The sequence below is a fragment of the Hipposideros armiger genome, unplaced genomic scaffold (genome assembly GCF_001890085.2).
Source record: "Hipposideros armiger isolate ML-2016 unplaced genomic scaffold, ASM189008v1 scaffold_434, whole genome shotgun sequence".
NCBI lineage: Eukaryota > Metazoa > Chordata > Mammalia > Chiroptera > Hipposideridae > Hipposideros > Hipposideros armiger.
The window spans coordinates 134,692-155,202 of NW_017731784.1; the positions used below are offsets into that span (position 1 = coordinate 134,692).

General features: G+C 36.4%; 1 protein-coding gene across 11 annotated transcripts in view; it reads right to left on the reverse strand.

The window, feature by feature from the left end:
• Positions 1-20,511, reverse strand: part of NEBL (nebulette) — a 389,725-nt gene that overhangs the window by 43,234 nt on the left and 325,980 nt on the right. For 9 of the 11 annotated variants that reach the window (XM_019665135.1, XM_019665136.1, XM_019665133.1 and 6 more), the window contains 6 exons: positions 16,866-16,976; positions 13,995-14,105; positions 11,474-11,584; positions 6,889-6,999; positions 6,611-6,721; positions 3,110-3,214 (listed from right to left, as the gene is read on the reverse strand). The exons of 1 other annotated variant lie outside the window; for it this stretch is intronic. In XM_019665135.1, coding sequence (XP_019520680.1) covers positions 3,110-3,214; positions 6,611-6,721; positions 6,889-6,999; positions 11,474-11,584; positions 13,995-14,105; positions 16,866-16,976 — 660 coding nt within the window. The remainder of the gene's footprint in view (positions 1-3,109; positions 3,215-6,610; positions 6,722-6,888; positions 7,000-11,473; positions 11,585-13,994; positions 14,106-16,865; positions 16,977-20,511) is intronic. One more of the 11 variants, XM_019665134.1, reaches the window with a different exon arrangement.

Below are 20,511 nucleotides of genomic sequence, written 5' to 3' on the forward strand. Positions count from 1 at the left end.
TCCCAACTAACAACCCTCAGTTCTTCCTCTGTGTCTCTGAGACTATCTCCATCCACTTCTCCCATCCATTCAGTTCCTTAGAATCCACGTATAACTTATGAAATAGTTAGTGATGCCTTCACATCAGGTGGTGATTTAATGTCTAAAATTGAAGCAAAGATTGGAAGATTGGATTCAAGAAAAAAGACACACATATGTATCTATATGTACAAAAATATAGGCTAGATTTAAGGGGCACACATTGAAATTTAACGAAGACTTAAATCTAGACAAAACCTATTTTAGAAATGACTTGATCATGTTTTAAATGATTAAAGCTGAAATCAATGTGGACAGTCAAAAAAAAGTGGTTCCTAAATATCTCAGATATCATCTACATCTTAGTAGCTGTGGATTTAATATGAGTAATAATGCTGCTATGAGTCCAGATCCAAAAGAGTTAAATTGAGAGTACACCGAGACAGGCTACCGCTAAATAAGATTCAAAAATAGTTCTTAGAGAAAGCTAATAGTTAAAAGGCTTGTACTTTGGAGGTGGAAAATGTCGAGATCTTTAAATGTTAGAGAATCATATCTTGGTTTGACAGATTGAGCTAATCTTGAAAGGGCAACTTTCTATTCGAATACTAAGCAGGAGTTGATGGCCCAGCCTCATAGAGATACAGAACTATGCATTTATTGTTTGCCAGAGGAGGCAGCGGGAAGCTGGAAGAAGAAATGATATACTGTCCCACTCTGTGTGATTTTCCTCGGGTGAGAAGTTAAACATGATTAAAGATGAGCATTTTTGTTTCCCACACGACTCTAAACTAATCAAAATGGCACAGTCATTTCACTGTAGGCAATAGAATTGCACGCTACAGAACATTTATAACATTATGCTCTAGTACATTGATGGGTACATTTCAAATGTTATCATTTGAAAGGGAAGGAAACAAACATTTTACACTTCTCTGCCGAACTCATGTTTCTCCCCGACCTGAGTGTTGCCTGCGACAGTCTCTTTCCATGGTGGATCAGAACACATTTTTAAATCCTCATCGTTAGACGGCTCCCCTTCTGCTTTCTGCAGGAGATAGCTTCATTCATGCTACAGAGATTTTATTGCACTAGCATTCTGTAGATGTTTTATCAGTTCATTCTGAAGCATGTTTTACTACAGCATTCCCTTGCCTTTCCTACTCTTTATCCACAAATGGCAGGGCATGTTTTACTACAGCATTCCCTTGCCTTTCCTACTCTTTATCCACAAATGGCAGGGCACGCTAATAGTCCAGGATGCCATGTCACTACCAGACTTCCTAACAGAGGAGTTGAATCAGCCAGTTCTACTTGGATTACTTAAAGAAAGGCTCTGCCTCCAAGGGTGAAGGCGAACAGAAAAGTTAAGAAAGGGATGTAAGGAAAGAACCCTTTGACTTCCTCAAGAAGAAACTGCACATACTAAATATACATGGAAGAATACCTACTGGGTAAGGATAGCAATTATCAATTATAAATGTCAGGCACTGAATGGAGAAGTTTGTACTCGTAACATTAAGCACCTCCTCTACCCTTCCCCCTAGCTCAAAGGGAATTGGAGGGTAAGTTACTTTATAAATTACAGTGAAAGTGTATGTTGTTGTTTTTGTTTTGTTTTGTTTTTGCTGGAAGCTGGAAGAAGTGGAAGGCAAATGGGGCCTTTGAAACCTTCTCTTTAGCACCAAATAAATGTTCTAGGGCCTTTAATTATTTTCCAGGATAAAATGCCTTTCTTTCAAGTTGCGGAGAGGTACTGAAATTACCATTTCTCTAAAAATTTAACACAGTTAAAATTTTGTTAAAAAAAACATAAAATCTAATCCTAGACCTCATGACTGTATTATTAAAGTGATCTCTTAGGCACTATGATATATCAAGATGAAATACTGCTTTAGGTTCAAGGGGAACGAGGCTAAGATTTCCTTCTGAAAGTTAGAACTTTGAGATCTGATGAAATAGCATGTTAACAAAGTGATGAATAAAAGAAAATCGCAGCCAGTTTTGTAAAGAAGGAAAAACATTCATCGAATATACGTTTGCTTTTAGAAGGATAATTCAACGTAATTCAGTCTGATTTCCTCATCTCCCACTTATTCATTAAGCTTCCCACATCTCTCTGCCTCCACCAACATCCACCCCTTTCCAACATGAAGCAAAACAAAAACCAAAAGTGCTCTATGGAAAAATACAATAATTATAAGACAGTCATGAGGACAGAACTACTCCCTCTCTTAATACGCGATAATCCAGTAAGCCCTACTCGGGGTTGGGAGAGTATAACGTAAGAGATCTTTCTTACAAAAGGTAGAAATCTGGAATGCAATGGAATCACAGAAGATAAGGGCCAAGACAACCTTTTCCTCTGACCCTATCTTCCACTAGACTCCATTTCTTAACACAGCCTGACTAGGAAGACCTAGAGGTACCTGCCCAATGTATCTGAGGGTTAACGTTTGCCAATTTGTTAGAAAGTAGAAAACATCCCAGAAGTCCTCAGACTTAACAGAATCTACATTTTGATGAGACATTTGCTTAACTACTAAATAAGCTACTTCTACAGTAACATACTGGGTCTGTGGTCAATTTTTATAATTTTAGAATTCAAGTTCATATATCCATTAAACATAGACCCAATCTCTTAATTAACAGTACTGATATAATTCCTGTCCTCAAAAAAATATGTGAAAGTTTAGGAATCGGTTACAAATGAGTAAATTCCTAGATATATTATCAGTGCAAATAATCAATGACTAGAACAGAAATCACTTGATATGGCTATTTGCATCCTAAAGGTAAAATCTGTGTGGAACATTAAGCCCTCTTTCCTGGGTGAAATTTGAAAATTCAGTTAAAAATAACTGTAGCTTGTACCAAAGAAGAAAATCTAAATTTGTAATTCTAAAATAATCACAATAAATTATACTGTAATTTATAAGAACATCTGGTATTCTTATTAAAGAAATAAAGATAACACATGTGATAGGAAATTCAAGCAATGCAACAAAAAATCAGATGATGAGGGGAAAAGTCCCTCCTTACAAAATAAAATTTCGAGGAGGCACCTGAAAAAGAAATAATGGCTACTTACCGCACTAATGTTTTGTTGAATTTCCTTAATTCTCTGAATTTCGGGAGTATCTGCCACAGTAGAATAGTTAGAAAGCATTTTCTCTGCTTCACCTTTATACTTTTTCTAGAAATATAAACAGTTAATATAAATCTGAAACTCTGTGTGCATGCACACACGTGTGCACATGTGAGAGACACAGAGAGAGAGAGAATGGTAATGATACTACCTCAAATTCTATTGGGTTGTCGAAAAGTCATGATGCATGTTTGCAACAAATGGCACTAGTTCATTTTTGGAAGTACTAGAGTCATTCGCATCTATGTTATTGCTATGTCATTTGACAGCTGACAGTTCGAGCTTCATTCAAAAAAAAGCAATTTGGTTGAGTTTTGGAGATTTTACAAGTTGAAGATGGAAGACCAAACTGTGCATTTTTGCCATATTTTACTGTTTTACTTCCATAAAGAACGCATGTCAAGCTTGTGAAAAGTTGCATAAAGTTTACGGTGACAATACTCTACAAGAATGTCAGTGCCAACGATGGTTCACGAAATTCCGTGCTGGTGATTTTGATCTCAATGAAGCTCCTCGGTCAGGGAGGCCCACCAACGTTGATGAAGACAAAATAAAGGCATTGATCTAGTCAAACCCACGTTACATGACACGAGAGATTGCAGAAACATTGAACCTCCATCATTCAAGCATTCACAACCACCTGAAGAAGCTGGGATACGTAAGCAAGCTCGATATTTGAGTTCCGCATGAACTCAAAGTTCATTTGATGGCGCGTATAAGCATCTGCAATATACTCATTAAACGTGAGGAAAACTATCCTTTTTTAAAGTGACTGAAAACTGGTGATGAGAAGTGGATTCTTTACAACAATGTGGTGCACAAATGGTCTTGGTCCTGATGTGATGATTTGCCTCAAACGACATCGAAAGCAGACATTCATCAGAGGAAGGTTATGCTCTCAGTGTGGTGGGATTATAAAGATATTGTTTTTCGAGCTCCTACCAAGGAACCAAACAATCAATTCGAATGTGGACAGTTTGAACAAATCCATCATCCAGAAACGTCCAGAGCTTGTTAATTGTAAAGGAGTTGTGTTCCACTGTGACAACGCGAGACCACACACAAGTTTGATCACCCATCAAAAATTACTGGAGCTTGGATGGTATGTGTTGCCACACCCACCACACTCGCCTGACCCTGCTCCGTCAGACTTCCACTTGTTTCGCTCTCTTCAAAACTCCTTGCGTGGTATAACGTTCAATTCAAATGAGGGTGTAACTCAGCACCTTGTTCAGTTTTTCACAAATAAAAACAGGTCCTTCTGTGAACGAGGAATTACAAAGCTCACTGAAAGATGGCAAAAGATTACCGAAAAGAAACGGGCAATAGATCATTGATTGACTTTTGTTCTTTATATAAATAAATGGCCTTTGAAAAACATAGACAAAATATGTCATGACTTTTCAGACAACCCAATACTACATCACATGGCTGTAGGTTATATCTTATGATTCAAAGCAGTTGTTGATGAGACAGCAAAAATAAAAGGAATATGCAGAGTAAGCCAATGGTCTAGGGAGCAGCCTCACCTCTACTGAGTCAATGGTTCCCACCTCAGTCCATCCATGGCCTCAGGAGTGCTTGACCTCTATGCCACCCACTCCTATGTATAGAATCTACTCTTTCATGCTCAATCCCACCCCTGTTCAAAGTTGCCCCATAGCTCCTGCAAGTAACCTGGCTCTCTATACCTACTTCTTTTCATGCTTCTGGATTTATGCTCTACTTACTCTTAATCAAATGTATCTTTATCTGAAGTAGAAAGGTACTAGAATTTTTGTAGTTGAGGTAAAAATCACAATGGTCTGTCTACTAAATGTACTACTATGAGCTGATACAACCTGGGCAATACCTTCTACTAGTACCAACATTCACATAATACTTACTATGTAATAGGTATTGTTCTAAATATTGAACACACATTAGCTGATTGAATTAACCCTGCAAGCAGATACTATCATTATTCCCTCTTACAGATGGGGAAACTGAGTCATTAACTAAGAAGTGTCAGAACTAGGATTTAAAACCAGGCACTCTGATTCCAAAATCAGTAATGCTAACCATCATGGCTTACTGTTGCTTGTTAGGAAAGGCAATTATGATTCGTGTTGAAATACACCACAGCTTCATTACATCTTCTTAAGAATTTCACTGTATCCAAAATAATTCAAATTCCTTAAAATCAGATGTTATCTTTGTGTGACACTCAAAAATATCAACACTGTTAAGTTAAAGAAGCAGGAATTCTGACAGTTCAGGCATCACTTCCTCCGGGAAGCCTTAACTCTTGAATCCTTTACTTCCTGGTAGCAGATATCGTGGTTTGTAATACTCTATTTGCATGGGTATTTGATTATTAGATTAGCCTGGAGTTCCCCAAGGGCAAAATCATATCTAATTTTGCATGTATGCAGGTGCTCAGGAAGTATTTGCTGAGCGAATGAATGAGATTAGTCTTCTTGAGACAGCAGCTTCTCTCCACTGACTCAAATCGCCATTTGTCTGTTTTACGTATTTATCTAGGATATTAGTTCAGCTGATATATAAAGTTAGTGCCAACTTCAAGTTCACGTGCCACTATCACACACTGAAGACAGATGAACATGCACTTTAGGACCATCCCAATTGCTGTGTCATTTAAGAAGGGTGAGAAGCAAACAACTCCTTTGATATTTGACTCTGCTTTCTTGATACTCACATTTTGAACCAGCATTTGTTTAGACTCTTCGCTTATGTTTTAGCCAGAATTTTAACAAACGTGGTCAAATTTTGTTAAAAGTTATTTCAGCATTAAGCCCATTAACCGAATTTAATTCCTTGGTCAGTATTCTATAACCATTTTTTTATTCCCCTTTATTATTTTTGCCCAAATCAGATTTTAATTCTCCTTTTATTAAATATTTTTCTTTTGTGGTCACAATTTCTCCCATATCCAGTTTTTCAAGAGGATGTGACAGGTATATGGCATAATAAATTTTACCAAGAAAACTTAATTCTTAATTTTTAGTTAATATTCACTTTCACCTTATACCTTGTGCAGTTTTATTCACTCTTAGTTGAAGCTGATTATTTTAATGATTACATTCACTATGAAATGGGTAAAACACAATTCATTTGTCATCTGGTTTTTTGTAGTGTGAACATTAAAGTCAAGTGTGCAATAGCATTTAAAGAGAAAAAAAAAAAGGTCAAAATGTCCTTGGACTCCAAACAGGGGGCCCCAGCAGGGGAACCCTGACATTGAATAATGTCTGGTGAATTGAAGCTGCAGTTGTCCCTTTCACTAACGAGGCTAATTAACTTTGGCCAGTGGTTCTTTTTCAATGGAGTGCACTGACGTTGAGTATAGTGCACTCAAAAAGGTATCAATCCTAGAAATGCACAAAACACCTGGTGACTGGGGAGCAGAATACATCCTTCTGAGCATCTTCATTTTCTACCAACCTGGCTATAAATTTCAGACGCCCTCTTGGCTCGAAGCATATCGGGAATGTCCATGCTCACTTGCATTCCTTTCCCTTTGATTTCAGTTTCTAAGTCTTTCTTATATTCTTTCTAAAAGAACAGAAAATGATCTTCAGAGCTTTGCGTAACCTCCCATAGCAATGTAGGTATTTGTGTGTTTGAATCTCAAAGCCACACATGTGGAAATACCATTGATACGCTTTCTATATACAATTCAATGTGTTTGTTTTAAACTTCGTGTGTCATTCGTTTCTTACCTGGCTGGCCATTTCCGATGCTTTCTTAGCTCTCTGGATATCAAGAGTGTCTGTGCCCACCTGCATGCCCTTCCCTTTAATTTCAGTCTCCAGGTCTCTCTTATAGTCTTTCTGTAGAAAAGAAAACATGCAATGAGGGTTCTAAAGTAATTTGAAAACCTTGATGTCATTTCAACATCAGGATCAGGACTTTTGGAGCTGAGCTGGACCTTTATTTTATTTATTTATTCTTTTATTTCCATAAAACTATAAAGTTTTAACTTGTGGTAGAAACATGACTTGGAATGACTTATTTACAAGTGGTTTTTTTTTCCTACTAATTTGAATTAAGAAAGAAAACAGAGTTGGCCCAGAGGAAATTTTTATATTTCGATATGATAAAATTGATAAATGTTAGGTTAATATATAACTCAGTTGATGAATATCAATAAAAAGGGATTATAAAATTGTCGACTTTCACTTTGTAGTGAATAATTGCTGACTGCTTTCCTGGATTCCGGCCCCTCTTTTCCCTTCATCAGCTCCCCAACTTCCCACTGCTCCCCCATTCTAAACCACTTAGTTTGGGTGAGACCGCCCAGGTCTGTGGGCACTGATAGACTTAATTCAATCATCACACCCCATCCCTGGCCCTTCGTTATTGGCTCAGGAATAGATGCTTTTGTATCTTGGTTTTGTATCACACAAGATACCAAGAGATTTTCTTTTCCTTCTGGGAATGGATGGAGAGAGAAGCAGCCCCAGGAGCTATTAGATGCCTTTTTGCAAACAGGAGAAGAAAGCCTGCCTAAGAACTGAAAGATAGAAGCTGAAAATGAGCTTCACTGTTTTGAGTCTTACTTAGAACAAGCCACAGGGAAGGATTCCTCTGCAGTTTGGTAGAAGAGCAATAAATTATCTGCTTTTGTGAACCAGCTTGAGTGGGATTATCTGTTACTTACAAAATGTCAAAATCACACAGATGCAAATGTCTTAAAGAGAATCTTGTCTCGTTTTACAACCATGAATTATAAAATTCGGTAAGCTGTACACTTATAATTGTACAATTTTCTGGATGCATGTTATTCTTCCATGAAAAGGTTATTAAAAGAAAAAAACTACTGATAATATCTGATTACATTTCATTGTGTTGACATACTCTAGATTTGTAGATCACCTCTTTTAAAGTAAATGTTGTCTTGCTTATTGGTGATGTTCTAAATATAGAGAATAGTTATAACTAAAAATCTCCTTTTCAGAGAAATATATTTTCCCCTAGTTTCTGCTCATAAATCTGCCTCTTTTCACTGACCTAGATTCTCAGTTTCACTTTTTTTGAATAAAAATTCTGGTAATAATAATATTTAACTTTCTAAAGAATAACATTCAATTATTACTATGTCTGTCAAAAGCTTCAAGATTTTAGTAAGCCTGTTAAGGCCCCAAAACAAAACACTTCATTTGAAGGAAAATATATGTAGGAACTGAGGCACTAATCATAGACAGCCACCCAAGTCTCACAGTAGCAAGTACGTCATTTAATTTTCCAATGTGAACTTTCAAATTGAAAAGCGTTCGAAGGCCCATAAATAGACTACGGAGGACACCAGTTGTATCAGTTATTGTTGATATATACTAAAACACCCCAAAACTTGGAAGGCTTAAAACAACATGATAACATCTACGTTTCAGGAGCCAAGCCCCAATGCACACTTCCTTTTAGAGCCTCTGCCTGAGTCATGTTTGCTAATGTCTCATTGGCTAAAGAAAATCACATGGCCACGCCCATAGATACTAGAAGGTTTGACTTGGGAATCATTCATGTAATAATATACCACATTGACTTTACTTATAAAAATAAACTTTGTACTATGGCAAAGTCCCAAACTCTAGTTGAAAAGGAGTTGAGAGCCTGTGTTTTGGGCAAAATGGGACACGATTATGATTATATGCTAATGAGACCTTTGGATTACAAAGATAATAGTATCACCAATGTTGTTTTGGGCTGCACATAACCATAGTCCAGCTGACTCCTGTAAGCCTGTTTTTATTAGGTTCTCAATAACTATGTTTGCATCATTTTCCTAGTATATAGTCCCAAGGTACACAGAGAAATCTAAACCAGTATATCACTGAATAAATTAATCTGTCACCATACTAAGGAAAGACAGGACTTTCCATAAAAGTAATATTTCGCAGAAGCCTGTTCTTAGGTAAAAGTGTGAAATACAAAATAATATTGCTGTCCTTTCCACTTTCTGTTCTCCAGCAAAAGGATGCTTTCTTTTGGCTTCAACTCTCAGTCCCATGAAGATGATTTTGAAAACTCTTCTCCCACCTCAAATTCCCCACCCCCACCCCCATACTCCAATTCAGTACCTTGAACTAACCCTGGATGTCACCTCTCCTCATAATAACAAAAATTTTAGAGAATTATGAGTAGCGATTTGATAGTTACTGATTTGAGTAGTTACTCGGAAGTCACAGGAGACCACCATAAAAAAGTACTATTAAATCTACAACATGGATGACAAGAAATAGTGCAAGAAAGAACCAACCATGCAAAGACTAGGGGAAGGGTTTTCAGGGAGACAGCAGAGCTGTACAGAGACCCTAAAACCTGTGGGGGGTGCAGACTGGAAGCCTGTGAGGCTGGAGCACCATAAACAAGGGAAGAAGATGAGCGGGATGGGGGCTCTGAGCGCCAGAGCAAGGAATCCGGCGTTTGCGCTGGACATGACTGGAAACCACTCGGGAGCTTTAAGGTAGGGGAGTAACACAATTTAATTCTTCAAGGGTTGCTCTGGCTGCTGGGCAGAGGTTGGCTATTAAGAGGACAATAACAGAAGCAGAATTCTGGTTAGGAAGCTACTGTAATGATCCAGGTGATAGAGATGGTAGCTTGGACTAGGAAAGGGAGAAGGAGATGGATTTAGGAAACCATTATGGACGTGGAGTTAATTAAACTTTTGACAAGAGGAATCAGAGTGAGATCTGAGATTTCACTGCTGCCATTTGCTAAGAAGGGGGTGGGAGAGGGAAGCCGATCTGAGGAAAAACTAAGGGTTGTGGCTTGAGCATGTGATGCTGAGTCCCTGTTATAGTGTATGTCATTTACATGGGGTGACGCCTATGAGGCATCAAAAGATAAATGGTTGCATATTCACATCCAAATTAAGAACACTTAATTTTTCTGTAAGAATGAGATAGAACTATATGAAGTGACATGGAAAAGGGTCTGTAATATATAGTGAGGAAAGCAAGCACAGAACAAAGTTCATGGTATTTTAGTTTTTTAAGTCTGTGTGTGCACAAATGTATGTTTATCTCTATATACATAAATATAGATCTGGGAGGCTCTACAACAATTTTAGAACAATGGCTATCTTTAGAATTAGGGGCAGGTGAAAGGACGTTTTTTTAAACACTTGTTCAGCATGTACCATCCCCCTCCCCTACCATTTCTAAATGGAACCCCTATTGGTCAAGAGTTCTGTCATCCCAGTTTCTTTATCTGAACTATTTAAGGCCATCCCATCCCCCTGGCCAGTACCTAACCCTGGGGATGTAGGCAGATCCCAACACAGCAGTAACTCCCTTGGCAGTTAGTCTGCTACCTCCACCCTGCAGGCATCCAGGTGGGAGTTAATCCTGAGCCAGCTCTTCCTAACTGCAAATGTCATGTTAAAGCTCTCAGAGTGGTCCCACTGTACCTCCCCTCAGTCAGCCTCGAGGTAAGGAAGTCGTACCCCTTCACCTGCACCCCCAAATTTCTCCTTACATGTGTTTCTTACAAAGTCTTCTCTTTCCAAATACTTTCTGCTCCACTGACCCCTTTATAGTCTTAAACTTATAGAGGGAATTCAAGAAGTATGGAACCGATTCTGGGATATTTCCTTTGAAAAATACACATAACGTTCTGACTCTGACAACTCTGTTTTCTGATAACTATGATATCATAGCATCTAAGCCAAAATTTCTAAATTAACATCCTGTTGTTGCATGTATGATACAAAGAGGAAATGATGTTAGATGAATGAACATGGTCATAATATCTCAACCCGAAATGCTGACTCTAGAAATTTCAGGCACGGTGATGAGGTCAACAGAGGATATTTTGAGAACATGCAATCAGATCACACAGAAATGGCTATCAATGTCAGGTTGGAGTCTTAATACATGATTTTCAAGTTCTGTTCAGAAAGTCAGAAACACGAATATATTAAATAGCACATGATCCTTAAAGAAAAATAGTATGAAAACATTTATCGTAACCCAGATTAACAAAATTACAAAATTTCACATTACAAAAATTAACGTGAAATTTGTTGTATTATGGAATAAGATGTGTATGTGTGTGTGTGTGTGTGTGTGTGTGTGTGTGTTCTATTAAAATTCCTTTCCCCAAGTTTTCTTTGATATATTTAAAGGAAATGAGCAAAGCAGAAACTGTAAATTTTCAAATAAGCATGACGATTTGGAATAGTTTCCATTCCAAACTGTTAAACTAGTCACAGAAAGCTCTGGAAAATTCCATGTACTAATCAAGTTGTTAATATGATTGGTTAAGTTCCAAAATATGAGTTTCAAGGTCCGCTGTACTAACCTCACTAGCTATCTCTGAAGCTTTTTTGGCATGTTGTATTTCAAGGGTGTCAGTGCCAACTTGCATTCCTTTCCCTTTAATTTTTGACTCCAGGTCTTTCTTGTATTCTTTCTGTAAAAAAGCAACATTTTTACAACATTCAGACACTTGGAGGACAAACACATAACCGTATTCAATAATACCAAAAATGGCTCAATATATTTATTAAGGGGGAGGGGGAGGAGAAAGGGAAGGGTAACAAGAAGGAGAATGAGAAGGAGAGGAAGAAGAAGAAGGAGAAAACACAGCTTACTCTGTACTATGAGTACTCACCTAGAAGTACATTTTCTGAACTGCTTAGGACTATAATCACTATTCTCACTGAAGGGTATATAAAGCTGTGGAGATTTTTACTACAAAAAGGCAATTGCCAGGTGAGAATTCTCACTGACAATTGTCTTAGGAGTCTGGAAGATAGGGAGGCAGCTTTAAATGAGTGGATGTTGTAGAAAGAAGAACCGGCTCTAAGGACAAAGCACTTAATAGCTAGCTGTGTGATGCTGGGAACGTTTCTTAGCGTTTCTGGTTTACTCCTCTGCACAATGGGGATAATCATTCCTCACGCAGGATCACTGTGAGGTCGATGAGACAGCATATAGCCTAGTGCCCCTGCACACAGTAGGCGCTCAATAATTGATAGCTTCTTCTGGTCTTTTACTCCTGTACCTGTACAGTAAGACCTGATTTACTGCTGCTTCTGCCACCATCTTACCATTCAACTGCATCTGCCTAGACTCTGCCATTGAGAGTTTAAAACAATATTTCCCAGTATTACTGACAAGATCCACCTCTAAATGTAGACTGGACATGTCACCGTAACAGAAGAATTTGTGAAAAAAAATATTACAAATGTAAGGATATATAATAACAATATAAGGGATATGTAATATCCCTAATAATGTAGGGATACTTAATAACAATATTAGCCGAAGACATCATAGTGGACATCTATTGTTTTTTGCCTGACCTGCATCCATTTCTCCTTCTTTTGGCAAAAAGTTCCACAATTTTCTATTCAGGAACTACCACTAGCCCCTCTCAATCCATACACTTTGGATGGATTGATTTCCCTACTCCCCTCATGTATTTTTAATTCCACTAAAATAATGTTAATGTTTTTTAAATGTATTTAATGAACATGAATATGGTCAAAGACGGATGTACATTTTTTAAAAACACGTAACAATTGAAAATATTTCATATTTAAAACATTGTTAAACTACCTAGGAAGTTAACTAAACAGATGGGTGACCATGAGAACCATCCTAGGTCATTAGCGCATTACACTCCCCTGACCCCTAGCAGTGATTGGGTCAAGTGTGGGCACAGGACAGAAGATGATTCACAATGACCTTCCGTTCCTGGATATGAACTGTAACTATAAGAAAACAGATGTTCACTTCCCACCAGGGTGACTGGCCACAGATAGGACTTATCTTGACAGTAAGAGGTGCCATCAAATACAGACAGCTCCCAAGAGTGAAGACAGAGAAGATAACAAAACTGAGAAATGAAAGGAGAGAGACATCATTTGAATTCCAACCTGAAGGACACTTGATCTTTGTACTTCTCTAGTCATAAGTCAAAACACTTCCTTTGTGGCTTACCCCAGCTTGAGTTGGGTTTCTATCATTTGCAACATGACTAGTAGGGTCATCATCATCATCACCACAGTTTATTAACATATTGGTATAAAGTATTGAATTTTTTCACTGCTAAATTCAGCTAGATTCTCCTCAAAGCACTGTGCCATTAGCTGATAACAAAATAATGACATAGCACATAATAATGTGACAAGATAATGACATAAAGGACTCAAAGCACTTCAGAGGCACTTCACTCCTTCTTATAAATTTTATGTAAAGTGAGCAATGGTCACTTCCATTTTATAAAGAGGTTTAACTCAACTCATTCAGCAGACTAGGCAAGGACTGGCAGAGTCGGTTGGGTTGTGAGCATGTGAACTTTTAAACTGCTGTTAGCAATAGACAAGAACAAACTTCCTATTCTGCCTTTTCCTGGCTTAAAATATCAAATTAAATTGCATAAATCTATTTTGGTTCATAATATAGATTTTTCTCTAATGTGAGGAAATAATCATTATTCTCACACCACATAGAAAGGAGGTGGTGAGCATCTTTCTTTAATCGATTGATTGGGGAAAGGCTACTAGGACATAGCTGCATATAATCATCTTACACATAAAAGATGTGGAATATATACATAATCTTTGAGAGAGATTTATAGATAAGGAAATCAGCTGAAAATTCGTACATTCTCAGTTTTAAATAAGTACCAGGCCTGGTGATAGCGGGTTGCCCATGATAGAATGTCAGTTCAAATTTAAACTCTACCTAAAAAATTAACAGTTTTAATGTAAGATTAAAGAATACTCTAAAAGGGGACAAGCTTTTAGACACAGGATACAACCTTTATTAGAGAGTACGTACCCTTAACACCATAGTTGGCCTAAAATACTCACCTCACTAGCCATTTCAGATGCTCGTTTTGCTCTTTGAATATCAAGAACGTCTGGATTAAGTTCCATTCCTTTCCCTTTTATTTCATTTTCCAAATCTTTTTTATATTCCTTCTATGAGACAAAAACATTAGTTTGAAATTTACTGGGAGGCTCTTGATCTTATATACTGTTTTAGACACTTTCTAGAGGCCACAGAAAGGAGGAACTATTTCTAGAAAGGTATGAACCAGACTCCTGAGCATTCATGCTCTTTATTTCCTACCGAAAATTTTCTCTTTTAATCATGTTTACAGTGGCTTCCAATATTATGTCTTTTTTTCCCTTTCATCCTTTCTTCCTACATATTTTCATATCATATCAGTGCCATATTTTAAAAAGATGTATTCCTTTTAAATGGTAAGAAAGATCTTAGGAATACATGCTTCTTGTTAACTATTTGAAGTATTTCTTTGAAAACTGTCTATAAAATATGAATCACTAAAAAAACACAGTTGAAAAAGAATGGAAAATTACAAAATCAAACGGATTGATGTAACCAAGATTTTTAAAAGTTACCATTTTATTCAAAGATTCATAGAGCCAAATAATTTCCTACAGATTGATAATACATAGTTTGAATTTCACCTATTTTTAATATTATATTTTAAGTAGATCCAAATGTCTTTAAAACATATATAACTTGGGTTTTTTTCCTGTGTTAATGAATTTCTTGTTTTCTTTCTAATTGCATTCTGAAAACAATAAATATCTCTTAATCCAATTCAACTAAGTTGCATTTATGACTAACTTGCCAGATGAAAAATGAGACTTCCTTTAATGATAAGAAATCATGTTCCAGTTAATTCTAGGGCTCATTTCATGTTATTTTCTCTTTGGCCAGTATAATTAAATTAGCCGGTCCTCCGCTTAAGTAATATCCTATAAGACATTGTAATGACCTGCAAGTAATTTTGGAAAGATCTCGTGTATCAAATGACCTGAAGGAAAGTCAGAGTTCTTCCAATTATATGGTCATGTGACATTCAAGAGCACTTGAAGTAACTGAGCCTTGATTTCTACAAGGGCAAAAGGAAAATAAAAACACTTGTTCTACCAATGTTAAAGGGAAATAGGGGGAATCAAGCGAAATGCAGTATAAAATGATACTTTGAACACTCTAATGACAACCTAAATATAAAAACCTATATAATAAAGTAAAAAATGGAAAGACAATTTAAAGCTAAAGGCTTACACTTAGAAAGAAAAGTTACCATTTCATTAAGTCATTAAGAACCCCTTTTTAAAATTAGACATCGCTTCTGAAACTGATGTTGAATAATACTGTATGTCAACTATAATTATATATACATATAACCTCGGGACATGGAGTAGAGTGCGGGAACGGATTCAATGGAATTGTAATAGATAAGCATGATATCGGGGGTGGGAGGGCAGTGGATGGGGGGAGGGGGGTTGTTACTTTGTGAGGGTGAAAAGGGTAACTACTGCATTGTTCTGTACACCTGAAACTAACAATAATAAAAAAATAAAAATAAAAAATAAATAAAAAATAAAAAAATAAAATTAGACATCGCTATTACTTAATTCAAAGATTTTTAATCATACTCTCTGGGCCTTTTTTTCTATCTTGAGGTATACATGCTGAAAATCTAAAAAAAGATTCACTCAAAAAGAAAGAGTAAAAGAAAAAGGCAATGGTATTGTATTAACCATTTATGGACCTCAAAATAGAGCTCACATTGTCATTTGTATGTAAATGATAAAAAGATTCTCCCTTTAAAAATTCACATAAATGCTGCATATTTTTTAAATGGAAGACAATTAATACCAGGAAGTTGCCATTTGATTATCCTTCAACTTCAAAATATTTTATAGGAATGAGAAGCGAGAAAAGATAAGGTAGCAAGAGCACTCTTCCATAAATTATGTGCCTACTTCAGCCCAACATATATTACAATGAATCATGTTGAACGTATAAAAGCAATTCAATGGTAAAGGCCAGTTGGCACTTGCTTTTTAAGAAATTCATGGTGATGTGTGTCTATGTGGGTAATTATATTCATTTATTTCACTGGTTTAAGACATGTCTTTCAGGAATAATTTTTTCAGTTCAAAATTTAGGATGAAATGGAGTTCTCTGACACTTTCCCTTAATGTAACGAGAATCTATTTAAACAGAGAGTTGGAAGAGCTCCTAATTACTTTGCAGTCATTTAAAAGGAAAAAAAAAAAAACCAAAGACAAAAATTTTAAAGGGATGAACTATGAGCATGGTATTGTTAATTGTTAGATTTGAGGACCTTAATGTTCAAAAATTTAATACAGGAGGGCAATACATGGGGGGAGGGGGGTTGTTACTTTGTGAGGGTGAAAAGGGTAACTATTGCATTGTTCTGTACACCTGAAACTAACAATAAAAAATAAAAATAAATTAAAAATTAAAAAAAATTTTAATACACTAGTTGTGAGCCAAATGCACCACTACATTTGTGGGGAAAATCATGCTGAGAATAAAATAAAAAATGGACATGAGTTCCTGTGTTCTATATGCTAAATATATCATTTTTTCCCCTACTTGGAACACAAACCACTTATAAATAATGTACCATTTATCCAGACCTTTGCACGTGAGCACCTCATTTCTGGTGTCAAATGTCATTAAGAATGCTGCAGGAAAGTTACAGAAAAAGCTGGTTCTAATACGAAAATAAAAAACTCTATTACTAAAGGTCAAAGTGAGGGAAAGAGGAATAGATTTATATCTGTAACTCACTGAGTTAGTAGAGAATTGTTAAGTAAGTATCTCCAAGGTTATTTCTGCAGTTTTTAGTTTTCTTGTGCAATGTTTAATGGTACACAGCAGCAGCATACCTCCTTCAGAAGGCTGGTGATGTACTTTACGTGTAAAAATTCTGGAGTCTTGTCTAAATCCAGTGATGACCTTCCTTTAATCTCCTTCTCAAAATCTTCTCTGTAAATTTTCTGTGAAATAAGACCAGAGCATTTTAAATTTAGAAACTATTAGTGACTGTTAAAAAGATGTTAGAGCAAGAGTCTCCTGAAACAAAATTAATGTTTTTCTTATATAATTCTACCACTTCAGAGTCTTCTTATCAACAGGAAAATAACTCCAACTTTGCCATAAATTTTAGAATTCTACCAAACAAAAGCAGAATCATCAAGTACCAACTCCCTCTGGGAAAGTATTCTTTCCCAGTGAGGCTGTTGAACATCTTGCAGACTGTTATGGTTTGACATCAGCCAATCTGGGGAGGAGAACCAATAAGGTCGGCTCTTTGATTGGATCACCTGACTAATTCACTCAAAAGGGATTGGATCCATCCACTGGAAGGAAATTAGGCAGCATGAAAGCCCATTTAAACCAAAATAGCATCACTGTTCATTTCCTCACCATCCCTCTCACTGGCAGTGTTTCATGAATTCAGGAAAGACCATTTCTACAACGCAATGGAAACTGAAGGGGAGGATTTTCCTTGAATGATTTAGCATTCAGAATATTGCTCTACCATCTTTGGAGTTTGATATTAACCAAGTCACATTGTGAGGAGACTCTTTATCTACAATCTCATAGATTGTTCTTTAGATAAGAATTCATAACAGAAAATGAAAGACACTGACAGTGACGGTGGAGAGCCTACGTCCACACCCCCACCTGCCCTTTTGACACTGTGCCACTGTTTTCCTATGAGTCTCTAAATTCTACAATTTAAACTACGCATTTGAAAATCAGTGGAAACCCATGCTTTATGACTACAAAGACAGTCTCTCTAAATAACAAAAATGTCCATCCATGTGAAATTTTTACCAAACAAGAGCCCAGATTTTACCAACTAAATAGTTTATTCAAATTGCATCACAATGATGATAAAAATAAATTTTGCATGGGATTATTATTAATGCAAAATGAAAAGCTATGACCAGGTTCATTATACACTTATTACAGAGACAGGTAATTGTATTAAGAAATTCTCCAAACCATGAGGGAGGATAAGAGAACAGATTGTCTCCTCAGCTACATTTGTGTTACACATGGCTATTTAACAAATATTCTGGGTATAGCCAGAGAAAAGGCCACGGTAGATGTTCTGTAAATATTAAAGCTAACAAAGCTAATTAAAAGGTTGCATTGAAAACATTCTGAATGAAAAGAACTATAGAAACACCAAAGAACAATACTGAGATGTCGTCCTCTTTTGTAAAACTAACCGAGATAATACAGTTATAGGGATGAATCTAGGGCATTTCTAGGCTAAAAATGACTTTTTATAAAAGTGAAATATAAATATGTGTGTGTTTATTTATTTCAGATATTTCACTTCCAAAAAGCCCTTCTCCTCTGAAAAAAATTATTTTACTGAAGTAAGTCATCAAGAAAGGTTGATTATGACTAGAACTGGCTAATATATAACTTAGGAAAAAAACTTTGAGTCTGCTTTTTGTTAGGAGAGCTCTATTTGTGAAACAGAAAACAAAGAACTATTCAAAGCCAGATTTAGAGATTTCTAGAAAACACTGATTAAACCTACATCTGGCATTACAAGACAGTGAAAGAAGCATAACTGTAGGCTGTAACAAAAATAAGAGTGGCTTTTCCTGAGATCATCAGTGCCTACCTTTACCTTGCCAAGAAGCTCATGGTCAAGTTTATCTCTTAGGAGTAACTAAGCCAGATGGTTCATTTTGTATCTACTTCATTGGCCCCACATTTAAAGACATCTTTCACACCAAACTTTTGTCTAACTAAGATGTTTAGATATGTTATTTGTCTAGCATAAAATTTATATGCTAAATTATATAGAATAAATTACATAGTATAAATCTTTATAGTGTAAATTTAGTCCAAAGGTATTTTCTATTAAAAGATTTCTTCTTCCTCAAGCCCTGCTGAGCAGAAACATAATTGCTAAGCCTAAAAATCGAACAGCCAATGGCTGTAATTGAAGGGAAGCATGTCTCAGTCTCTGCAAAGGACAATTCCCTGCTAGTGACAATGCAAGAAATCAGAATAGCAAAAATTGAAAGCCAATATTAACAAAAGGCACATACATGCCACATTGTAAGTGAATTACAGCCTTTAATAAATGCATAACAACAGTTAAACATTAAAGTTTGACTTACACCTGTTGTCAAAACAGCCAACCAAAGGCAATTAATTAGTTCATCTGACTGATTTTAGTTTTTCAGTTGTCGACATTTACTTTTCCTTTTGTTCTGTGGAGCCACAGCGATGGTAAAAGTCAAATGCTAGCTATCAGACTTCAAAATCTGCACAAGGAAACAAGCTACATAGAACGTGTAGCACTTTTTCAGTGCTGAAGGCACCTTTAAAGTCCCTGTCACCTGTACAGTGAAATTTGTACTTGGGGAACCTTTTCTCATTTGAGGGTCCACCCCCAATGGAAAATCAACTGAGCATTTCATGTAAATAAAAACAATTTACTTTGCCCATCAATTCTTTGAGAAGCAAATATATACATGTTTTAGGGGGAGTTACTTGGCTTAAGAAGATATAAAACATAAAAATATAAATAATTATTTTCTCCTCTCTTTCTTAAAGAAGAAATTATACAGCTTTGACTATCCCACAAGCCACAGTAATATCTGAGTACCCTTTCCCTGAGAAGATGAATTACAGCATCTCAAATAGCACATATAATGTTTACAAAATTCCTATGAGAGTTTTATTGTCCAGAAGTTATCATTCCTCTTGTTTTGCTGTTGTTTTGGAGACTAGAATAGGTCTTAGGCCCACTGAGCATGCCTGGAGTGAAGCACTGGAATTGTAATTGGCTATTTCTGCCGCTATTTCTGTCCCTTTGAAGTAATAATTTGGGTGTGCCCAAAGAATTGGGATGTGGGCTGCACACAAAACCTTCTGTGTCTGGCATCCATCCCCAAAAAAGTAGGGGGAAAAAAAACAAGAACAGAAGAAATCTTACTGGGACCGAGTGAAACCAGTGTGTGCAACATGTGTGACTTAGCATTATCTTAGGTAGACAATAAAGTGGATAAGTGGAAAAAAATTCTTAACTGATCTCTTCTCTTGATATTTTGAAACTTTCATGTCACTGTTTACTGTGGGGGATGGGGGTGGTGGAGAATCAATTAAATAAGCTAACAGAGAAAAGAAAATAATTTATGATTTTGACCAGGTCCTAAAACCTTGGCAGTTACTAGATACCTAGTTTAAGGTAAGACAATTCATTTCAACAGATGCATTATTAATCTTGGAATAATGCCTACTTACCATCATGGCCTTAAGAGAATTAAATGAGCTGACAAATACAGAGCACTTTGTATATGACAACACAGAGTGTTTCGTGAATGTTAGTTCTACTGTCATTGAAAGAAAGGTAAATAAAGCAACCAGCTCTTCATTTTCTCTTCACTTTTTTTCCTCCTCATCACAGTTTTTACATGGACACCACCTGAAAGTGTCAATTTTAAAATCACAGAATGTGTGAGCTGAAAGGGACGTTAAGAGCTCAGCGGGGGG